This window comes from Telmatherina bonti (assembly GCF_933228915.1).
Source record: "Telmatherina bonti genome assembly, chromosome: 22".
Lineage (NCBI taxonomy): Eukaryota > Metazoa > Chordata > Actinopteri > Atheriniformes > Telmatherinidae > Telmatherina > Telmatherina bonti.
Window position 1 is genome coordinate 23,531,127 of NC_136631.1, and position 17,262 is coordinate 23,548,388.

At 41.2% G+C, this 17,262-nt stretch overlaps 1 protein-coding gene across 1 annotated transcript in view; it reads left to right on the forward strand.

The window, feature by feature from the left end:
• grin3ba (glutamate receptor, ionotropic, N-methyl-D-aspartate 3Ba) overlaps positions 1–17,262 on the forward strand; it is a gene marked incomplete at both ends in the record, with an annotated part of 88,291 nt that overhangs the window by 30,503 nt on the left and 40,526 nt on the right. The window contains one exon of the mRNA XM_079262146.1: positions 8,744–9,444. Coding sequence (XP_079118272.1) covers positions 8,744–9,444 — 701 coding nt within the window. The remainder of the gene's footprint in view (positions 1–8,743; positions 9,445–17,262) is intronic.

A 17,262-nucleotide genomic window follows, 5' to 3' on the forward strand; every position in this document is an offset into this window, starting at 1 on the left:
ATGATGTTTAAATAGAAAAGAAAAAGGTTTTTTTCCTTGTTTTTTTATTTGCAGATGGAAAATGTGCATAGAAATAATATTTCCCTAACGACTGAGCACACAGCATGGCATTTCTAATTTAGGCAATGTTTGGTGCCTGTAATCATTTTTTAGAAGAAGTGACATCTTGTTTTGTTTGTCTGAATTGCTATTTCCCTAGTTTGGAATGTAACCCTGATATCTTCCTCAGTGGCTGCTTTGCAGTTTCCGCACTGCATATTTGCTCATGTGACACCACAAGCCGGCTGAAACCAAACAACATGCTCTCTTTGACTCAAATTAGCTCCTGAAATGATTCCTCATTCAGCTAAAACTCTCAGTCACATTAAAGAGGCACTTCTGGTGTGAACAGAGTGCCATTTGTCAAACATAATATGCCATATTCAGATTTGACTCTAATAGTCTTTTTGTTAACTTTTCTGTCTCTGTCCCTTTTGATCCTAAATTTTTCCCTCTTCTCTAATTAGCTCCTTTATGCTCGCTCGTTGACTCTCATCGGCATATTCATTTCTGAAGTCTCTTGTCGTCTGCCTCGCCATCTCTCCGTCATCTCTTATAGAGATGGATGAAAGGGGGTCTGAAGGCGCCTGGGTCGAGAGCTCAGCTGATAGACTGAATCAAGGCAGGTCATTTACTCACAGCAAGCCCATCCATCGCAGGACTTACACGTATTCCCTTTAAGCACATCACGCGCTCTTCCGCAAACACGCTGCCCTTAAATTACTTCCATCTCTCTGGGTGTATTATTTCACTCCTGGGAAGTCTGGTTTGGGTTTTAAGTATTCAGCATGACTGGAGCAAAGGGATACTTTCCATCAGGGATTTGTTCATTTACACATATTAAGTATACAAAACAAACTCACAGAAACATGCACACACGCTGTGAAAGCGAAAAATATCACACATACTCAGTTGCACACCCTCTCCTCAAAGCTTTAGACTTCTCATTACTAGCATAGTGTGCTTTCACTACTGGGGTTTTGTGAATAAATGTGCACCCCCCTGAAGTGTTTTTCTGTTTGCAGCTCCGCTCCCCGTGGCCTGACTGTTAATGACACCGCGCCATTCTGCATCTGTACTTAGAGATCTGTTAATAATGTCACCGTCTCATCGGTCCGTCTGTTTGCAGATCAAATTACAACCAAGCGAGAGGCTATTTTCTATCCTGCCCTGCTGTCACGACGCCCAAAACAGCTCAGTTTACCACCAACATGATGGCATGATTACTCCAAATGCCTGATGCCACCTCCAGCAGGTTAGCAAGTTACTGAGTGTGGAAAAATAAAAAAAAATTTAAAAAAAGTGGGGCTGCGGGAAGTAAGGGTGAGTTATGATCTTGAAAATCTTGGTGATGGAAAACAAGTGGAATGTGCTCAAGAGAGAGCAGGGGCACGTCATCAAAATAGTGCATGCATGCGCTACTGTAGAGCGGGATGGATGAGTCAGGGGAGAAAATGCGATTACAGTGGCAATCATAACTCAGATTAGCCTTCCTCTGTACCTCTCTCTGCTGTTCAACACAGGAATCAATCACCATCACATTCACTACGCCGCCTCATATCACACACAGGGCCACACCAAAAGGACAAATATTATTCTCCCCAGCAGAGAAAACAACACCGCCCATTGAACAAGGACAACTATCTCTCTCTTTAATAAATAACGGCAGCTATTATGATCATAAATAGTGAGGGGGCCAGGGGCTGTATGTAGGGGGGAGGATGATACATGAACCCATTCAGCATAATTCTGCTGTGGGCTTGTAACTCTGCTTCTGAGGGGATCAAAGGAGCTCCTGACAAAAGAGGCGCATATGCGGCGTGCTGAGATGACAGCCTTCACTGATGCTAGTGGTGCACTCAGCACTAACACTGGCTGACTAGAGACCTGACTAACCAGTCCAGAACAGCACATTCTTATTGTTATTGATGACATCAGGACATTTGCCGGCCCGAGGAGGCTCATTAAACCCAAAGTTAACTGATAATGAAAGTGAACATTCTGCTCTGGATTACTCCGTTTACTCAGACTAGCATGGACGCATTTGCATACTCTGATATGCACTCTGGGTCTGAGTTATTCCCTCTGGATCGCCATTTGATTAAACTGTGGAATTGTGTCGCAAAAAAACTTCTTCATGGATAATGTGCAAAGCCCAAAGCGCTTGGCTGGTTTGAGAATGTGAACGCTTAGCTTTGCTTTGTGTGATATGTGTGTGTGTGTGTGTTAGAGCAATCTTCCATTTGGTTTTCATTGTTCTGCAGTAGCTCATGAAGCTTAAGGCGGGGGGGGGGGGGGGGGGGGGGGGGGTTGATGTGCTCTGCGTCTTGATCACTCAAATTAATTTGAAGCCATGCTGAGAAAAATATTCCATCAAATGTCTTGTAAATCACTGGCATTCGCATTTTTACAGTCACCCAAATAGCACACAAATACGCTCGCAAACACTCGCACTCATGGACAAATACCTTGCATATGTGCAAGTTTTTACTCACACGCCTATGCACACGCACACACACACACACACACACACACACACAAATCGGGCCACGCTTGATTTCACACAGATGAACAAATTGAGCGAATCCCATTTTCTTTCAGCCTTTTCCCCCCATTTTGAGGATTTCCCATAAACTCCGAGCCCCGAGGAAAAGAGAAGACATGGCCGTAAGTCTCTCTCAAGACTTACGGCTCTTTTCACAATCACTCATAACTACAGTGATATTTTTATGATGCCACTGCTAAGCCCCCTAACCATTTTCCTAACCTGCCACACCACCAAGAAACTAACAAGGTCCTTATGTCTGATGAACTCAACACTCACACCTCCAGCACTCCCTAAATTGTCACCGCCACATTATGAACAGCGTGAGCGACGAGAAGCCATTTCCCTGTAATCAAACCTAATTCAAAGCGTGCTTTACACTCTGCACCTGCTGCTTCATCGCGCCTCAGTGCCCACAAACTCATACATGCTCTTCCCCAACATCTTCCCCAAATCATGACAATCTCTCTATCGGAAATGTTGGGCAGAATTGGATTGAGCCTAGGTATTTGCATATGTTACTCAGCTGTGACAATCAGCGGGAGACATAGCCCTATCTTCATCAACTGTTAACTGTGGAACAAGATTTAGCCCCTTTTCTCTGGCCAGTCCTGTGGTAGAACCTAATAGTGTGTATATTACCGCTTATCACCGAGTTTCTCTGAGCTAACAGCCTGTTATGCTTAGATAACCGCAGTCATTTGCCGAGTTAAGTGGCTGATTGCTTCACAGCCATGTTATTTTGCGTGCTTATGTGAGCGTGGGGCATGCAGCCGTGCATGCGCAAGGGAGGAAATGTAATTTCCAGCCTGTGTGTGGATTGCACTTGGCCTTGTACGTATTTCCGCCCGTGCTTCCAATGCATTTCTGTGTAGCTGCGCCAACTTCTTTTTGCCCCAACCGAGCTTAACCCTGGCAACATGGCTGAGTAAGATTAAAGTCACTCATATAGCACTTTGTGCGAGGAGACGGAAGGAAATTAGGAGAAAATTAAACAATGCCATTTGCATACAATTACACAACAACACAGCAAACAGCCTAGTTAGCCACCTCTTGGTCAGCTAAAGAGCACTGCTCAGCGTTGCTTCATTAAACATGCAAACAACTGTGACAAGCCTTATTCAATCATGGATTTTGTTTATACTCTGAGAAAACAGTCTGAAGAAATTACACACTTAACAGTTTTTATCAGTTCATTAATGTATGAGCTAATGTAAGCATGGACTCATCTGAACTGCAGTTAAACTGCATGAGTTGGAGTATTTTCTGTGCGCTTGCAAGCACACATTTTGCTGACATTTTTGTTTGACATTCAGGTTACAATACTCTCAGTTCCCATCTCAGGTGTTTGAAATCTAGGCTTGCACCCCGCCGAGAAAATATTTCATCCTTTCCTCAAGCTCACCAAGTCGTCTGTGTTTTCTTTCTCTTCTGCTGCGCATACATTCAGATGCAAACCGTCGCCTTTTATTTCAGCATTGGATATTAAACCAGATATCCATTTTTCTTTCATCTCAAACATTTTCCTCTCTTTAGGCTTCCCTTCCAATCTCTGCCTCCGCCTCCCCTCAGCCAGCTCACCTGATGACTGCTGCTGAAATATTTATGTGCTCAGCGAGGTGCTGATGTTTGGAGTGCTGCCCTGACCATGAGCTTTGTTTCTGGACATGGAGAAGCGCTAAGCACTCATTCAGAGGCCCAGGCAGAGGTCCATACCACTGGGTGTAAGAGCAAGGACAGCTGCAAGCACGCTGTCGGTCTATCCACAGGCGCTTTTCTGTATGCAGACAAATCTTGACTGCCATGTTTAGCTAACAGCTACAGTACAGAGAGCTTTCATGATCAGTCAGGCTGCAGTGAGTTAAAGAGATCCCTTGCCTGAAGCCGTGGAGCAAGGCCAAATGGAGACACCTGGTTTTGTCACAGCCTGAGCTTACATCTTAGGCCTTCTGTCTCCCCAAGTCACCCAAGCCTTCTGATATACTCTCAAACACATATGCTGTCCTGTCCCACCTCCCTGATATTTCCTCCAAGTTGATTTTAATAAGCTTTGAAACTGCAGGTGCTGCGGTTTCCTCTGTGTCCTTTTTTACATTCAGGAAATCTTGTTTCTTTTCCTATTTGGCACCAGGAGGTGTGAAAGTGTTGATGCTTCGCTCACGGAGGCCTAAATAAGGAATAAGCTCAGTAACTGAGCCCCATACCCCCACCTTTCCACCCCCTTCCCCCTGCTTTTTTTTTTCATTCAGTGCATTCCTGTCAGTTTTTCTTACTCCACGTTGCCTCAAGATCCCTGAGGATTTCTGCTCAGGTATTCACACCTCAGTGTGTTTGTACTGTAACTGCATTCTTGCACGGGTGCCCATGTGTGCATGTTTTCTCTGTACCTCCTGCATGTGTGTGTGTCTCCCATGCGGAAGTGTGTCGGTGTATGTGTTTGCGCTCAAGACCTGGAAATCACTGGACCAGCAAGTCAAACAGCATTATGATTTTGTTTAGCAGAAGTAAAGGTTCAGTTCAAGGCTCCCTAATTTGTAGATGTGCAAGAAGAGCCATGGAGTTTATATTCTATGCCAGAATAATGCTGACACTTCTTTTAGCTGTGCTTATCTTTCATCCTTTTCTGAGTCTCTCCAAGTCTCTTGCTTGCAGATGAACCTCATACCTGGGAATGGAAAAGGATAAGAGCACACACGCAAAGATACACTCGAACATGCACACAAACCGGAGGTCTTGCAAGCTGAAAACGTATTGCTTCTTGCCCGCTCCATTACATTGTAACTAAGCTTGAAAAAGACACGAGTCCTTAATAAAAAAGACGAGTCTTGGTTTAGGTAGCAGTAATGTTCGGGAACATAGCTGGCGCAATCGAACCAATCAGTTCATGTGCAGACCTAAACAAATCCCAACATCCTAAATATGCTTCTGTGTTTCAGACGAACTTGCAAATTCTTGTAAACTTCCACAAACAGCACAGCCACCCTTATCTTGTCTAGACGGTTACATCATAACAGCTATACTCTGTGCATCACCCTACAGATCAAAACAGCTTCAATTCTACTAAAAAATAAACATTTTACTTTGCAATATTCAATAGCTGCAACATTAAAGTTGGCCTAAGCAAGAGCAAAAGCAAGCAAACACAAACTCTCACATGCCACAATGGACTTGAAGATCCATTGTCACTTGCACACCAGTTTGCAGACATAAGCACATACATACATTAAATGTGTTGTGTCACAGGGATAAACACTGTTGTTGCCAGCTGTGTTTTTTTAAGTCATGCTGGATTAAGCTGGAGCGATGAATGGCTGGGATTTCATTGCCCTGCCAATGCTACCATACTTCTCGATGCTATATGTTGGATTTTGCTATTGTTTGATTGAAAATGATTTCTGCCTTTTTTGGAAAATGAATGGTAAATGTTTAATCTTATTAAAATCCAAAAAAAAGAACAAAATGTACCAAAAAGGAAAGAGAAATGGCTAATAATAAAAAGGTTGACTGCCTATTGGCCCTTTGAGGTTTAGCATGGATTGACCTCGGTAATGGTCTAAGTTATTTTATAGTATGTTGTAACATTATGAGTGGGAGTTGTCACGGTGATAAACCTCTGAAGACTGAGTTTTGAGTCACACTTGGGGAACTTCTTTTTTTATACTTCAGTTAGCTCCAGTCTTGACATCCAGGCTTCTTGTAAAGGTTTAGGTAAAATATCATCCTTTCAAAGGTGGCCTAACTCTTTCCCAGAGTAGTTTTTCTCTCTCTCTCCCCCCACCTCTCTCTCTCGGGAGACCACTGATTGGTAGACCAGCTGGTCTGTTTCTCACTTCAGCTAAACGGAAAGATGTTCCAACACAGATGAGTCTTTGTTGCAGAGGATTTTTCTGTCTTGTTTGGGTTTTTTTTTCATTGTAATAGAGTGTCATACATCACACTTACAATTAGATGCATAGCAGATGGTTCTCAGTGTTTTTCCACATAAAGATATCAGACAAATTACTGTGCTGCTTTCAAAGACAGCGAGTGAGTGCAACTGTTAAATGCGAGCAAAATGCACACTCTTTCTAAGTTTTCTTATGTCCACAGTTTTCCTGTGAAAAAGTCTGTCTTTCTGTAGTCAAAAGAGTAGAATATGTCTTTATCTTTACTAAAAGGTTCTTACCACTTTATCTTTCAGAAATCACATCGGAGCTCTCATCTGCCTCCTCCTTTCACTCCTGTTTATTTTCTCTCCTTGCAGCACCTTATACTTCAGCGGTGCTTTGGTTACTTCTTATTATTATCCTCACGTCATCACTCTTGTAGAAATACTGCTGTTGTGCTCACTGTAAGTCGATCTGGATAAGAACGCTGGCTAAACATCGCAGATGTAATTGAAATGCTAAAATAATAAAAGTCTAAAACTCAAGCAAGCTAGCCATAATTGTGTGGGGGGGAAATAATAAAATAATTCAGGCACAAAACAGCTGACACAGCTGTGGGACGTCCCGCAGACGAACATTATTACAATTAATTTGACAATGATGTATACAGCCAGAATCTTTCTCTGGTTTTCTAACAAGCTTCATAGACTGGGAGTGTAATCAACAGCTTTTTCTTCATCATCAGTCTGCTGTTTAGTATATTTGTAAAATCCCTCTTTTTTTTAACATGTGGTTTGCTCTGAATTTTTGTCGTACATAGTTCAACTTGGATGCGTTGCACTCAAGAGGAACTAAAATGAGAGCAGGTATAGATTTACATAGTAATTCCTCCAGCTGCCTTCAGGCTCTGCGTTGATCTTCTGTCATCCCATTTTGTGTTCTCTGAGTCCTTTGACAAAATATGCATGATGTTAGTTTCATTCCTGACAGTGATATACGGAATAATACACACACCAGTTGTAGGCACCACCCTCCTGTCTTTATTTGTCTGCACCACCCACCGCCACCTCATCAGCTACCCACACCCATCAATCACTCCACCTTTCCAGGCCCCACTGAGTCCCAGTGAACAGATCTTCACTTGTCCTCTCACACACACCTGGCACTTTCCAAGAGGATACGTACATAGGCTGCATTAATTGATCCACGTCTCTCCTCACTTCAAATACTTTTTTTTTTTTTTTTCTCACGCTCTTAAGGGACTCAAGGACTTTCAGCAGTGGGTCGCTCTGTTAGCTTTGTGCTCCCTGGTGGGACATTTCCATTTGAATGAGTGCGTCTGAGTGTGGGCTGCACTTGCTTTAAGACAGCTCATCTTCAAACGCAGATGCACGTGTTTGAGTGTGTGTTCCACAGGGTCTCTAACGATTCGGCATACTCGCATAGTATGCCTGCAGATTCAATCAAATCCCTTTGTGGATGTTTATGTTGTGTCTAAAGGCGCGCGCGTGCATTTTTGCACAGGCAACAAAGATTCTGAAAAATGCGTATGCATTTGCACCAGAGGGTGTTCATGAGCCGTACTGCATACCTATCATCTCAGTTCAGGAAGGTGGAGCCATTCAAAGAAAACCTTAAGTTGTGCTTAGCTAAACTTTGGCTTATCTATATAAAAGCAGTCTTCCCCCATTCAACCTTGCTTCAAGCGGTGATTGGATGAAAAATGGATAGAAACCCCAAAGGAAGGAGAAGGGGGGGGGGGGGGGGGGGGGGGTCCATCTGTGAGCAGCATTCAAGGACAACAGTGTTATCCATTTTGGAATAGTATGAAACAAGCCAGTGTTTTCAGTGGGGTTTGGAAATGCAGGCTTTTGGATGAACTGTGGATGCTACTGTTGTCTTGCCAAGCCAACTGTGATGTTGCAGATTAGATGCGAATCATTGACTCCTTGTTTGTATCTTCTCATTCAGAGTGAGAGATAATGAACAAACGTGACAGATTGTTTCTGATCTGTTTAGTAGTAAATTACGACAGCAACAGGAATTGTTTTGCAGTACATGAGTGCTTATGAAAGACTCCTTTAATGTGACTTCATGTTATTCAACCCTGAAGTGTTGGGGTTTAGTCATATCTATTAATCTCTGTTTTGATCTTTTTTCCTCCCTCCCGCCCTCCTTCCTCTGCTATTTTCGTTCACTGCTCTGTCATGTTTTTTATTTTTTTCGCATCCTCTTTACTTTCTCACTTCTTTTTCTTTTAATTCCGTCTTCTTCCTCTGTTCTTCTCCCACAGAACCAGTTTCACCTGCAGATGTCAGCGCGTGTGCCTCCATCAACCCTGGGCAGTTTGCTGCTGGCTGTCCTGCAGGGGGGAGAAGGGGATAGGGACAGGGGAAGCCGGGGAGAAGGCCGATGGGGAGGAGCAGCTGTGATTTGTCCTGGGTGGGATGAAGGTGGCGATGGATTGCTGACTCACCTGCAGAAGCATAGTGGCCCTACTTGGCATCTGTCGGACGTCATCAACCTGACCCAAATCACAGACAGCAGAGATCGAAAGGGGGAGGCAGGGGATGAGAAAAGGGAAGATCAAATGGAAGAAGAGGCTCTGAATATAATTTCCACTCGTTTCCTCCGCTCCACCTCTCCTATCTCCTCTGTAATCCTTTTGGGATCTGACCCCGAGTGTCTCTCTTCTGTACTACGGGCTGCACAGCGTCTCGCTCCATCACTACCAGCACTGCAGTGGATCATGGGATACCCCTTGTCTCCAGATTCACTACACACTCTTGGAGGTCCCCTAGGACTGTTGGCCTATGGGGAGGTTGGCCGAAAGCCGATAAGCTTCTATATTCGTGATGCTTTGCAGCTGATTGGTCGAGTAGTCACTGCAGCAGCCATGGTGAGACCAGACCTAGCGCTGGTTCAGAACATGGTGAATTGTTATGACAAATCAAATCGACAGGAACCAACGTCATCAGGACAATATCTTGCAAGGTATGTGTAAACACTCTATGCATTTACTGATTAAATTTAAAAAAAAAAAAAAGTGAACTGTCAGTTCACTTGAAAATACCAAAGGATAAAAATGACAATTGCTGCAAATATTAATTACCTTTAGAAATTGGTTATGTTGATTTTATAAGTGCTCAGCACTGTAACATTGGTTGTGTTTGTGTTCCAAACAGTACTATACATTAATGTTTTTTTTTTTCTTCTTTTATTTTATTTTACTTTTTTTTTTTCCAGATGGACCAGGTAGGCTTGCTGAGATTAGTGCAACGTGTGCTTGGACAGAGATATACTTTTTTTTTCAGTTTAACAAATAATTCAATTTGGGGTTAGATGTTTGGGAGCTTATGGTTGAGATTTGTACAACCTCAACTAACGTAGATCTTTGCCAGGATAGCCATTTTGGAAACCTTGCCTGATCTATCTGTACTAAAACCTTTGTAATTTTGTTCTGCTTTACATTATCCAAGTAGTCCTATGCAGAGATAAATTTCACAAAAGAGTAATAAATAATGGATCAATGTGTCAGTTAAAAGATGTTCATGGTAATCCTGAAAGTGCATACTGGAAATAAAACTTTTTGTCATTTGTGCTTTATGCACACATCTTAAATTGTAAAAGGACCGATATAGTGTTGATATAGCGCTTCTCCAGTCATGCTGACCACTCAAAACCTGTACACTGGATTTACATAGAAACATCGGAAATGGGGAGGTTCAACATCTTACCAAACACACTCAAAAATAGAGGTACCAGCTTGTACCTAAAAAGGTACAAATGCTTGTCGCTGGGGGTGTACTCTTTTGAGAGACATTTCTGTACCCTTCAGTTCTGGTCTAGTTTTGTACCTTATCAAGTTCAACCTCACCTTATCAAGTTATGTTTTTTATGTTTTTCACAGCATTAGGCCTGGTCCATGCCACTTAGCAATATTATCTTATCTTTAATCTAGAAATAATCTTCAAAAACTCAAAACACTGACATTGTGGGCTACAGCAAGTGTTGTGCATCTAAACCGGTCTTAATACATTTCTTTTGAGGCAACTTTTTAAAAATAAAAAATAAAATCATCAAATATCAGTTGTAATATGTGGTGAAGTCATAGGGGGGTATACTGATTGCTGAAGAAAAGCTGGTAAAAGTCCCAGTATGCACTATACGCTGTAGAAAAAAATTGTCCCGGTATGCAAAAGGATAGAATTTAAAAGTGCCGGTACTGCGTACTGCTGCATACTGGCCCACTTAAAGCACTGCTGCTAACAATAGTTTTTGTTACGACAAACATTTTTCAATGCTGTAGGTACCCTTATGGTTAAAATGGTACAAATTTGTACTTTATGTCACTTTGAACCCTTTTTCGTACTCTGAAGGTGTGCTTCTGGTCTCTTAAAGACCAGCATTGTACTTTTGAGAGAACATTTCTTTAAAATGTACCTATAGGTACAGAAATGTCCTTATCTTGTACCTCTATTTTTGAGAGTGAAGGTCACTTAGGCATGTGGTCAGTGGTAGACTGAAATCAATCCACTGACCTCCTGGTTAGAAGATGACTGTTTCCCCTCCTGAGCTACAGTTGCCCTCCTAATGCAACTTAAAAAATCTCACAAGTTTTGGCATTGCTACGATTCATAAACTATTTAAACAAACTTTGTGATCGCAGAAACACTGATTTCGTTATGGCCATGCAGTGTTCCAGCAGAGGTCTAAAAACAGACACAGGGCTCAAACAGTAAAATAAATGTTGATGTTTTACTATTAACACTGATAGTACTGAGTCATGGGGCTGCTATTTTTTAGATTCAAACGTCAACAGTTTTTTAATCAATAAAATAAAAATAAAGAAATAAAAGACTTGCTCAAAAATGAGAAAAGTCAATAAAAAAAAAAACACACCACTGAACTCATTTGAATAGTTGTGTTTAATTCAGATTCGTCCAAACTTGATTTATATTTTTAAAAAAGTGGCAGCTCTACCATATAATCCCCATCCTTCCTGAGAAATTATATTATATTTATTTATTTATCATTTTGAATATTTCTTGAGTAATCCAAGCTCTCTACAAAGACTAATCTCCACCTCTTGCAGTGCTCTGCAGTTGGTAGAGGTTGTCCAATAAAATGTCAGTAGTGTGCATGATACATAAGTTTCTCTGAACACTTAATATGTTACCTCAGATGATGTAGGACTCACACTAGCACTTGTCAGGCCTGGTCTGGTTTTTAAATGCTCTTTATAGCTTCTTCAACCATCCACTACGCTAACTTATGTGTCTGCTATAAAATGACTCCTTGGCTCTGAAATTTGGAGGCATGGTCCCATCAGTGCACACATTTAAATCACCTAATGACATATTGATCACACTGACAAACTGAAGTTTAATTTCACTTGACACACCACTGAATGTCTGTTAGCTTCTTAGCTTTCTGAGTGACTCTGGCATTTTTGTGCCACTGCTTGCCAGTAGCTGCTCCTGTTTGTCCTGTTTGTTTTCCACCACAGGGGTGTTGACTTCTAAGCAATGCTGTTGTTCTGTGGTGAGGAGGAGGTCTTTATGGCATGAAAATGTATACACTTCTACCAGAGGGGTTTGTGTGATTCTTTATGCTTTTGCCAAAAATTATAATCCAAGTGGCTTTTAAAAGGCTTTTGACAGCTTTCACACATCTGTCGAAGTATATAGTCTGTGATATGAGCTACACAGGAAATACTTATTAAACTATTCACTTAGAGTTTAAGGAATTAATCTTCACGTTTGGACAGAAAAAAAAGAAAAAATCCTCACACTTACATACTTCAGAAACCCAGTTAAGCTGTATGTGGCTGATACTGTGTGAAGCACCGAAGCCTTGCACTATAAATTCACTCCCAAGTAAAATACTTTTGCTCTGCCAGTTGACATGGATATTCTTCAAATAGCACAATGGATAAAACAGCACGTAGCCAACTTCTGTAGTCATGTGGTGTTGGTGAGAGAAGGATTTGTGGTAGGGGCTGGGGCCCACAGTAAATATTGAGCACACATGGTGTCTGCCAGCTGAGAGTGATCATCAGCAACACCCACATAATCACTTGCTGGATTCTCACAGTGCTCTCTCCGTCTGCAGTTTATCTGAGCCCTAGGGTGCCAAAACCATCAGGCAAGGAGGGCTTGAGGCTGAACCAAGTGGAGTGGGAGATGTGTTATGATCCAAATGGTTAAACAATCATTAATACAGTGCAAAAAACTAGCTTATTAACTTTAATTTGATACAGACCCCTAAATTTTAGATGAAATATTTTTCTCCCTCTTGGTTAAAAGCTGATTTTTGAAGCCCATTATTTGGAAATATGCTGACTTTTCCTGTTGCAGATGTTGGGGATGTTCATAGATTTTTGTTGCTATGATTGCTATGATATTGGCTCTTTTGTACCTCTCGTGGCGAGCTGTAAAAACAATTGATAATCTTTGTGTTGCAGTAGTGGTGTGTAAACCCAGCAACATTTGAACAGAAAATAACACATTTTCAATTACACAATAGCTTTTACTAATAGGTTTTGTTGCTATGTTCCTTTTTAAAAATGTAATGTTTAGTGCTTTTTATTATATTTTTTTAGATTTTTTTTTTTTTATCTTTTGATAATGTGCTGTGAAATGGTTTGTTCATGTGTTAGCACACACTGATGCAACACTGAGCCACCTCTCTATTTGACATGAATCACCAAATTTACACATCTTTCATTTGCTAATAAGGTGGAGATGTGTAAACGCTTTAGATTCCTGATCTGCATTTTATGTCATCTGATAGCAATTTAACCTCGTTGTTTGTAAAGCACCATGTAAGTCTGGTGGAAGAAATTATCATTCTTTCCTCTTTGAGTCAGTGACTTCAGTTGTCAACGGACATGTAGCTAGCAGTATTACATAACAGCCAAGCTCAAAACAGCAGTGATAGCCTTGATCACATGTGAGAACTGTAAGAACTTCCAGAAATGACAACAAATCAAGCTCCATATGCCGTAGATGTTAACCAAATTAATGACTGCCGTGATGACATAACTTTCATTCAAATGGTACTTTACTACTGCCTCTGAGACACTGAACACAGTAAACTAACATTAGATTAATAGTTATTCAGAAACCTGGACATGTTTAGAAACTTGGGAAGAGATTTACTATCTCAGCCAAATTGGCCTGGTTGCAAATCAAAAATAGTGCCTGTGTGTGCATGCAGCTTTACGGGTGATGCATTAAAACTGGCTTGATGTAAACCCAGACACAACTAGCTCGTTTCAGTAACGACCGAATTGGTTTACAAGGTGCTGCACATGACTGAAAATCATTTATCACCAGCAACACAGATACATATGAAAAAAGCTTTTTTAATTGGAACATTTTTTTAAATAAACTCCTCGCTGAATGCCATAAGACTCTGGTCAAATTGCATTTAAATTTATTGTTGTTTTGGTAGCTCAGATCAGTCAGCACATATAAGTGAGGAGGAGCCATTAAATCCAAACGTGGGCAATATTAAGTTGAACCTTTTGGATTCAGGCAACAGCCAGCTATCGCTGTACTCTGTTGTCCACCCCTGAGATATTTGTAATAACTTATTCTGGAAAACTGAAGGCGTGTAAATATAAGTCTGTGGTATGTCACTGCCCTTACATTATTCCTCTGTGTTTCAGGACAGCAGCAATGAACTAAAGCACAGCTACTCAAGTTATAGGGCATTAACTAAAACTAAACAATCAAAATGACAAACATTAGGATCTGCAAAAAAAAGTAGTTGGTATGGCATTAACATTTGGCAACATTAACAATTCTAGTTAGCGATTTTAAAACACAGATACTCAGTCCTGATCCTCGAGTGTCACTGCCATAGTCCGTATTTGAAAGATGGACGGAGCCTCCGGCGGTTAAAAGTGAAGCCTTTGCAGAAGTGCATTAAACTGCTGTTTCCCCTTCATCCACTAGGGGCTGCAAAACAGAGCAAATCCCCATAGACTCCCATGTTAAAATGACAAACTTCACAGCAGAAATAAACATGTTTACAGCCTGGTTCAAAAATCCATTTTTGGTTAAATAGGTCAGGTTTACCTTCATGACAACTGTGGGGGGAGTGAGTTTTTTTCTAATTCAAAAGTAATTTAATCTCGAAATTCTGCATATTTAAGGGCGTGTCCTTTTGATTGACAGGTACCCGATCTCCCGCTTCAAGTAAGAACGTAGAACAACCGGGGTTTTTAGCCAGTTAACAACGTGACTTAGCTTTAGCCTGCTTACCTTCATTGCTGGTTAGCTCTTGTTATCTCCGGGTTAGCTCGGTTAGCTCTTAGCTACAGGCAGGTCGGAGTTCGATCGATGTCAATCATACACCATGATGCTCACAGCTCCCCTCTCAGCTCTACCTCTTTGCCCATATATGTAGTTTCCGGGTGAGACGACACGCATGCCCCTGCCAAGATGGCGATGGTAGGAACCGCCCACCAAGCTTCAATTCAGCTCTTTAGAAAACCTATGGGCAACGTCACAGAGGCTACGTCCATCTTTTTATATACAGTCTATGGTCACTACTGGAACACACCCAACTCAGCTCCAGATAAGCTCTGAACATGTCTACTAAATATACATTTATTTGAATCAGGTGTGTTGCAATGGAGATATGTAGAAAACCTGCAGGACTCCGGCCCTTGAGGACCAGGACTGAGTATCCCAGTTTTAAATCCTCTTTAATTTTCTCCAGTCAGTTAAGTGTAACATGGCCCTGCTGTTGTCCTGATAATGTTTTCCTTTGGGATATCAAATAAATTTGTTTTAAAACACGCACACACACATTTTTCCAACAACTGGTGTTGTTAAGCATGTGTGTCATCAGCCCAGCAGCAAAACAAGCATGTCAAGTGCAAAATTGAAGAGATTTTTTTTGTAATCTCCAGTAATGGCTCCATCAGTAATAAACTGCAAGGACAAAGGTTAGTAAATTGTTCCACATGATTAATTTAAATACACCCCTTCCTGTATTTTGAACCCTGAAAGTGAATCTCAGTTAAATCTGCATGCAGCAAGGCCAAATGCAAAATAAAAATCACTGGCTCCATGACTAAAAGGCACTAAATAGCATTTTGTCAGTGATTTTCAGCATTGCCTGTCAACCGATCCATTTTCTATTTCCGCTTATTCCAGTGCAGGCTTGCAGGAGGACTGGGACCTAGAGAGAGGGTGCATCCCAGATAGGCACACATGTCAGTTTTGTTTATTTTTTATGTATCTTTTATCATTCCACCACTACATTTGCAACAGGTGCAAGAGAAAAATCAAACCCTCAAGCTGGCAACACATCTAATAATTTCTGCTGGCTTGTATGTCCTTCGATTTATGTTTGGTTTAAATTCGGTAAAACCTTTTTGTGAATCTATCAAATATGCATTCTGCTTAAAGGAAAAAGTTTGGCTCTTTGTCTTGAGCATAATTTTCTTTAAGATTTTTCAATGTAGGTCAAATTTTCACCGATGATGAGATACAATAAATGCATCACTGAGTCTTTTAAGTTTGTGATGAATTATTTCTATGTTTTGTGTTGGTTTTTATATTTTATGTCTCATGACCACCAAATTTACTATCCTATAAGGACCCATCAGGTTGCAAATTAAATAGGGTCAGTACTCTGGTTTAGGAGCTACAAAATAATGTTGCAAGCAACACAGTCTCACTACATTCCGATTAATATAGTAATACTAAATCAGAATTACATTTGTATTTAGTTGTTCATGAGACAAAAACAATGTGGCCACGGGGAGCTTTACCTTCACTAAAAGTTTCTATCCACTGTGGAGTCTTGTGTTTTTAACCATAAACAAAATAAGCAGTTAAAGTAATGTGTTTTCAGTGGTTAAACTTTTATCGGAACACCTGGGAAAGTCACAAGCTTTCTGTGGAGGGCCAATTAGGACATAATCTCCAATTTGAGAATGGGCTTCTCATAATAGAGCCTTTTGCAATATAGTGTCAGTGACCTTTTTTCTGGCCTGAGAGAGACCGATAAAAAGGGTCGTTCTATCACAGTATTCAAACCGATAAAGTCAGACTTTGTGCTCTCCCTGTATACTCCCTGATTCTTATCCCTCCCCTGCAACCGCCAGACACGCCATTGCTCTGGAGAGACGTAACAAAGCTGAAGGAAGTGAGAGACTTCCACATGGAAAAGGCAATTAACAACTCAATGCTCTAAGGGATGAAGCAAGGAAGGCAGGGAGGTAAAAGGATGTCTGGAGATATAAGCAGGCAAGGAAGGTGTGAAGGAGAAGCAGAGAAAAGCACACTTTTACTATTTCAGACTCAAAGAAGTGGCACAATAATGACAAACCAGTGCAAAAATATCAGCAGGATTTCTTTCATAATGTCCAGTTTTAAAACACACCTGTATGCGTATTGCACCCAGAGGGGAGCAGGCATGTGGTCAAAGACAATCAGATGGATACAAGATAAAGGAAGTACGAAGCAGGTAAAGCAAAATAAGAATAAAGTCAAAGAAAACCTTAGATAGGAAAAAAGATGTGGGAGAGAAGAAAACGGAGGAGAAGTGAGGGAAGCAGATAAAGGGCCGTTGTTATCAAAGTGAAATCTGCCAGTCAATGCCATCTCACTCGACACAGCTGCCACGCCGATTCCATCTCAACCGAAGAGATTAAAACCATCGTAACAAGCAAGGCTTGTATTACCACAACACATAGAAAAAGACAGAGGGAGTAAACTTTCTTCCAAACTAGAGGAGATGGAGTGATAAAAGGCTGAGACACATGTCAGAGACTCTTATAGAGTCATC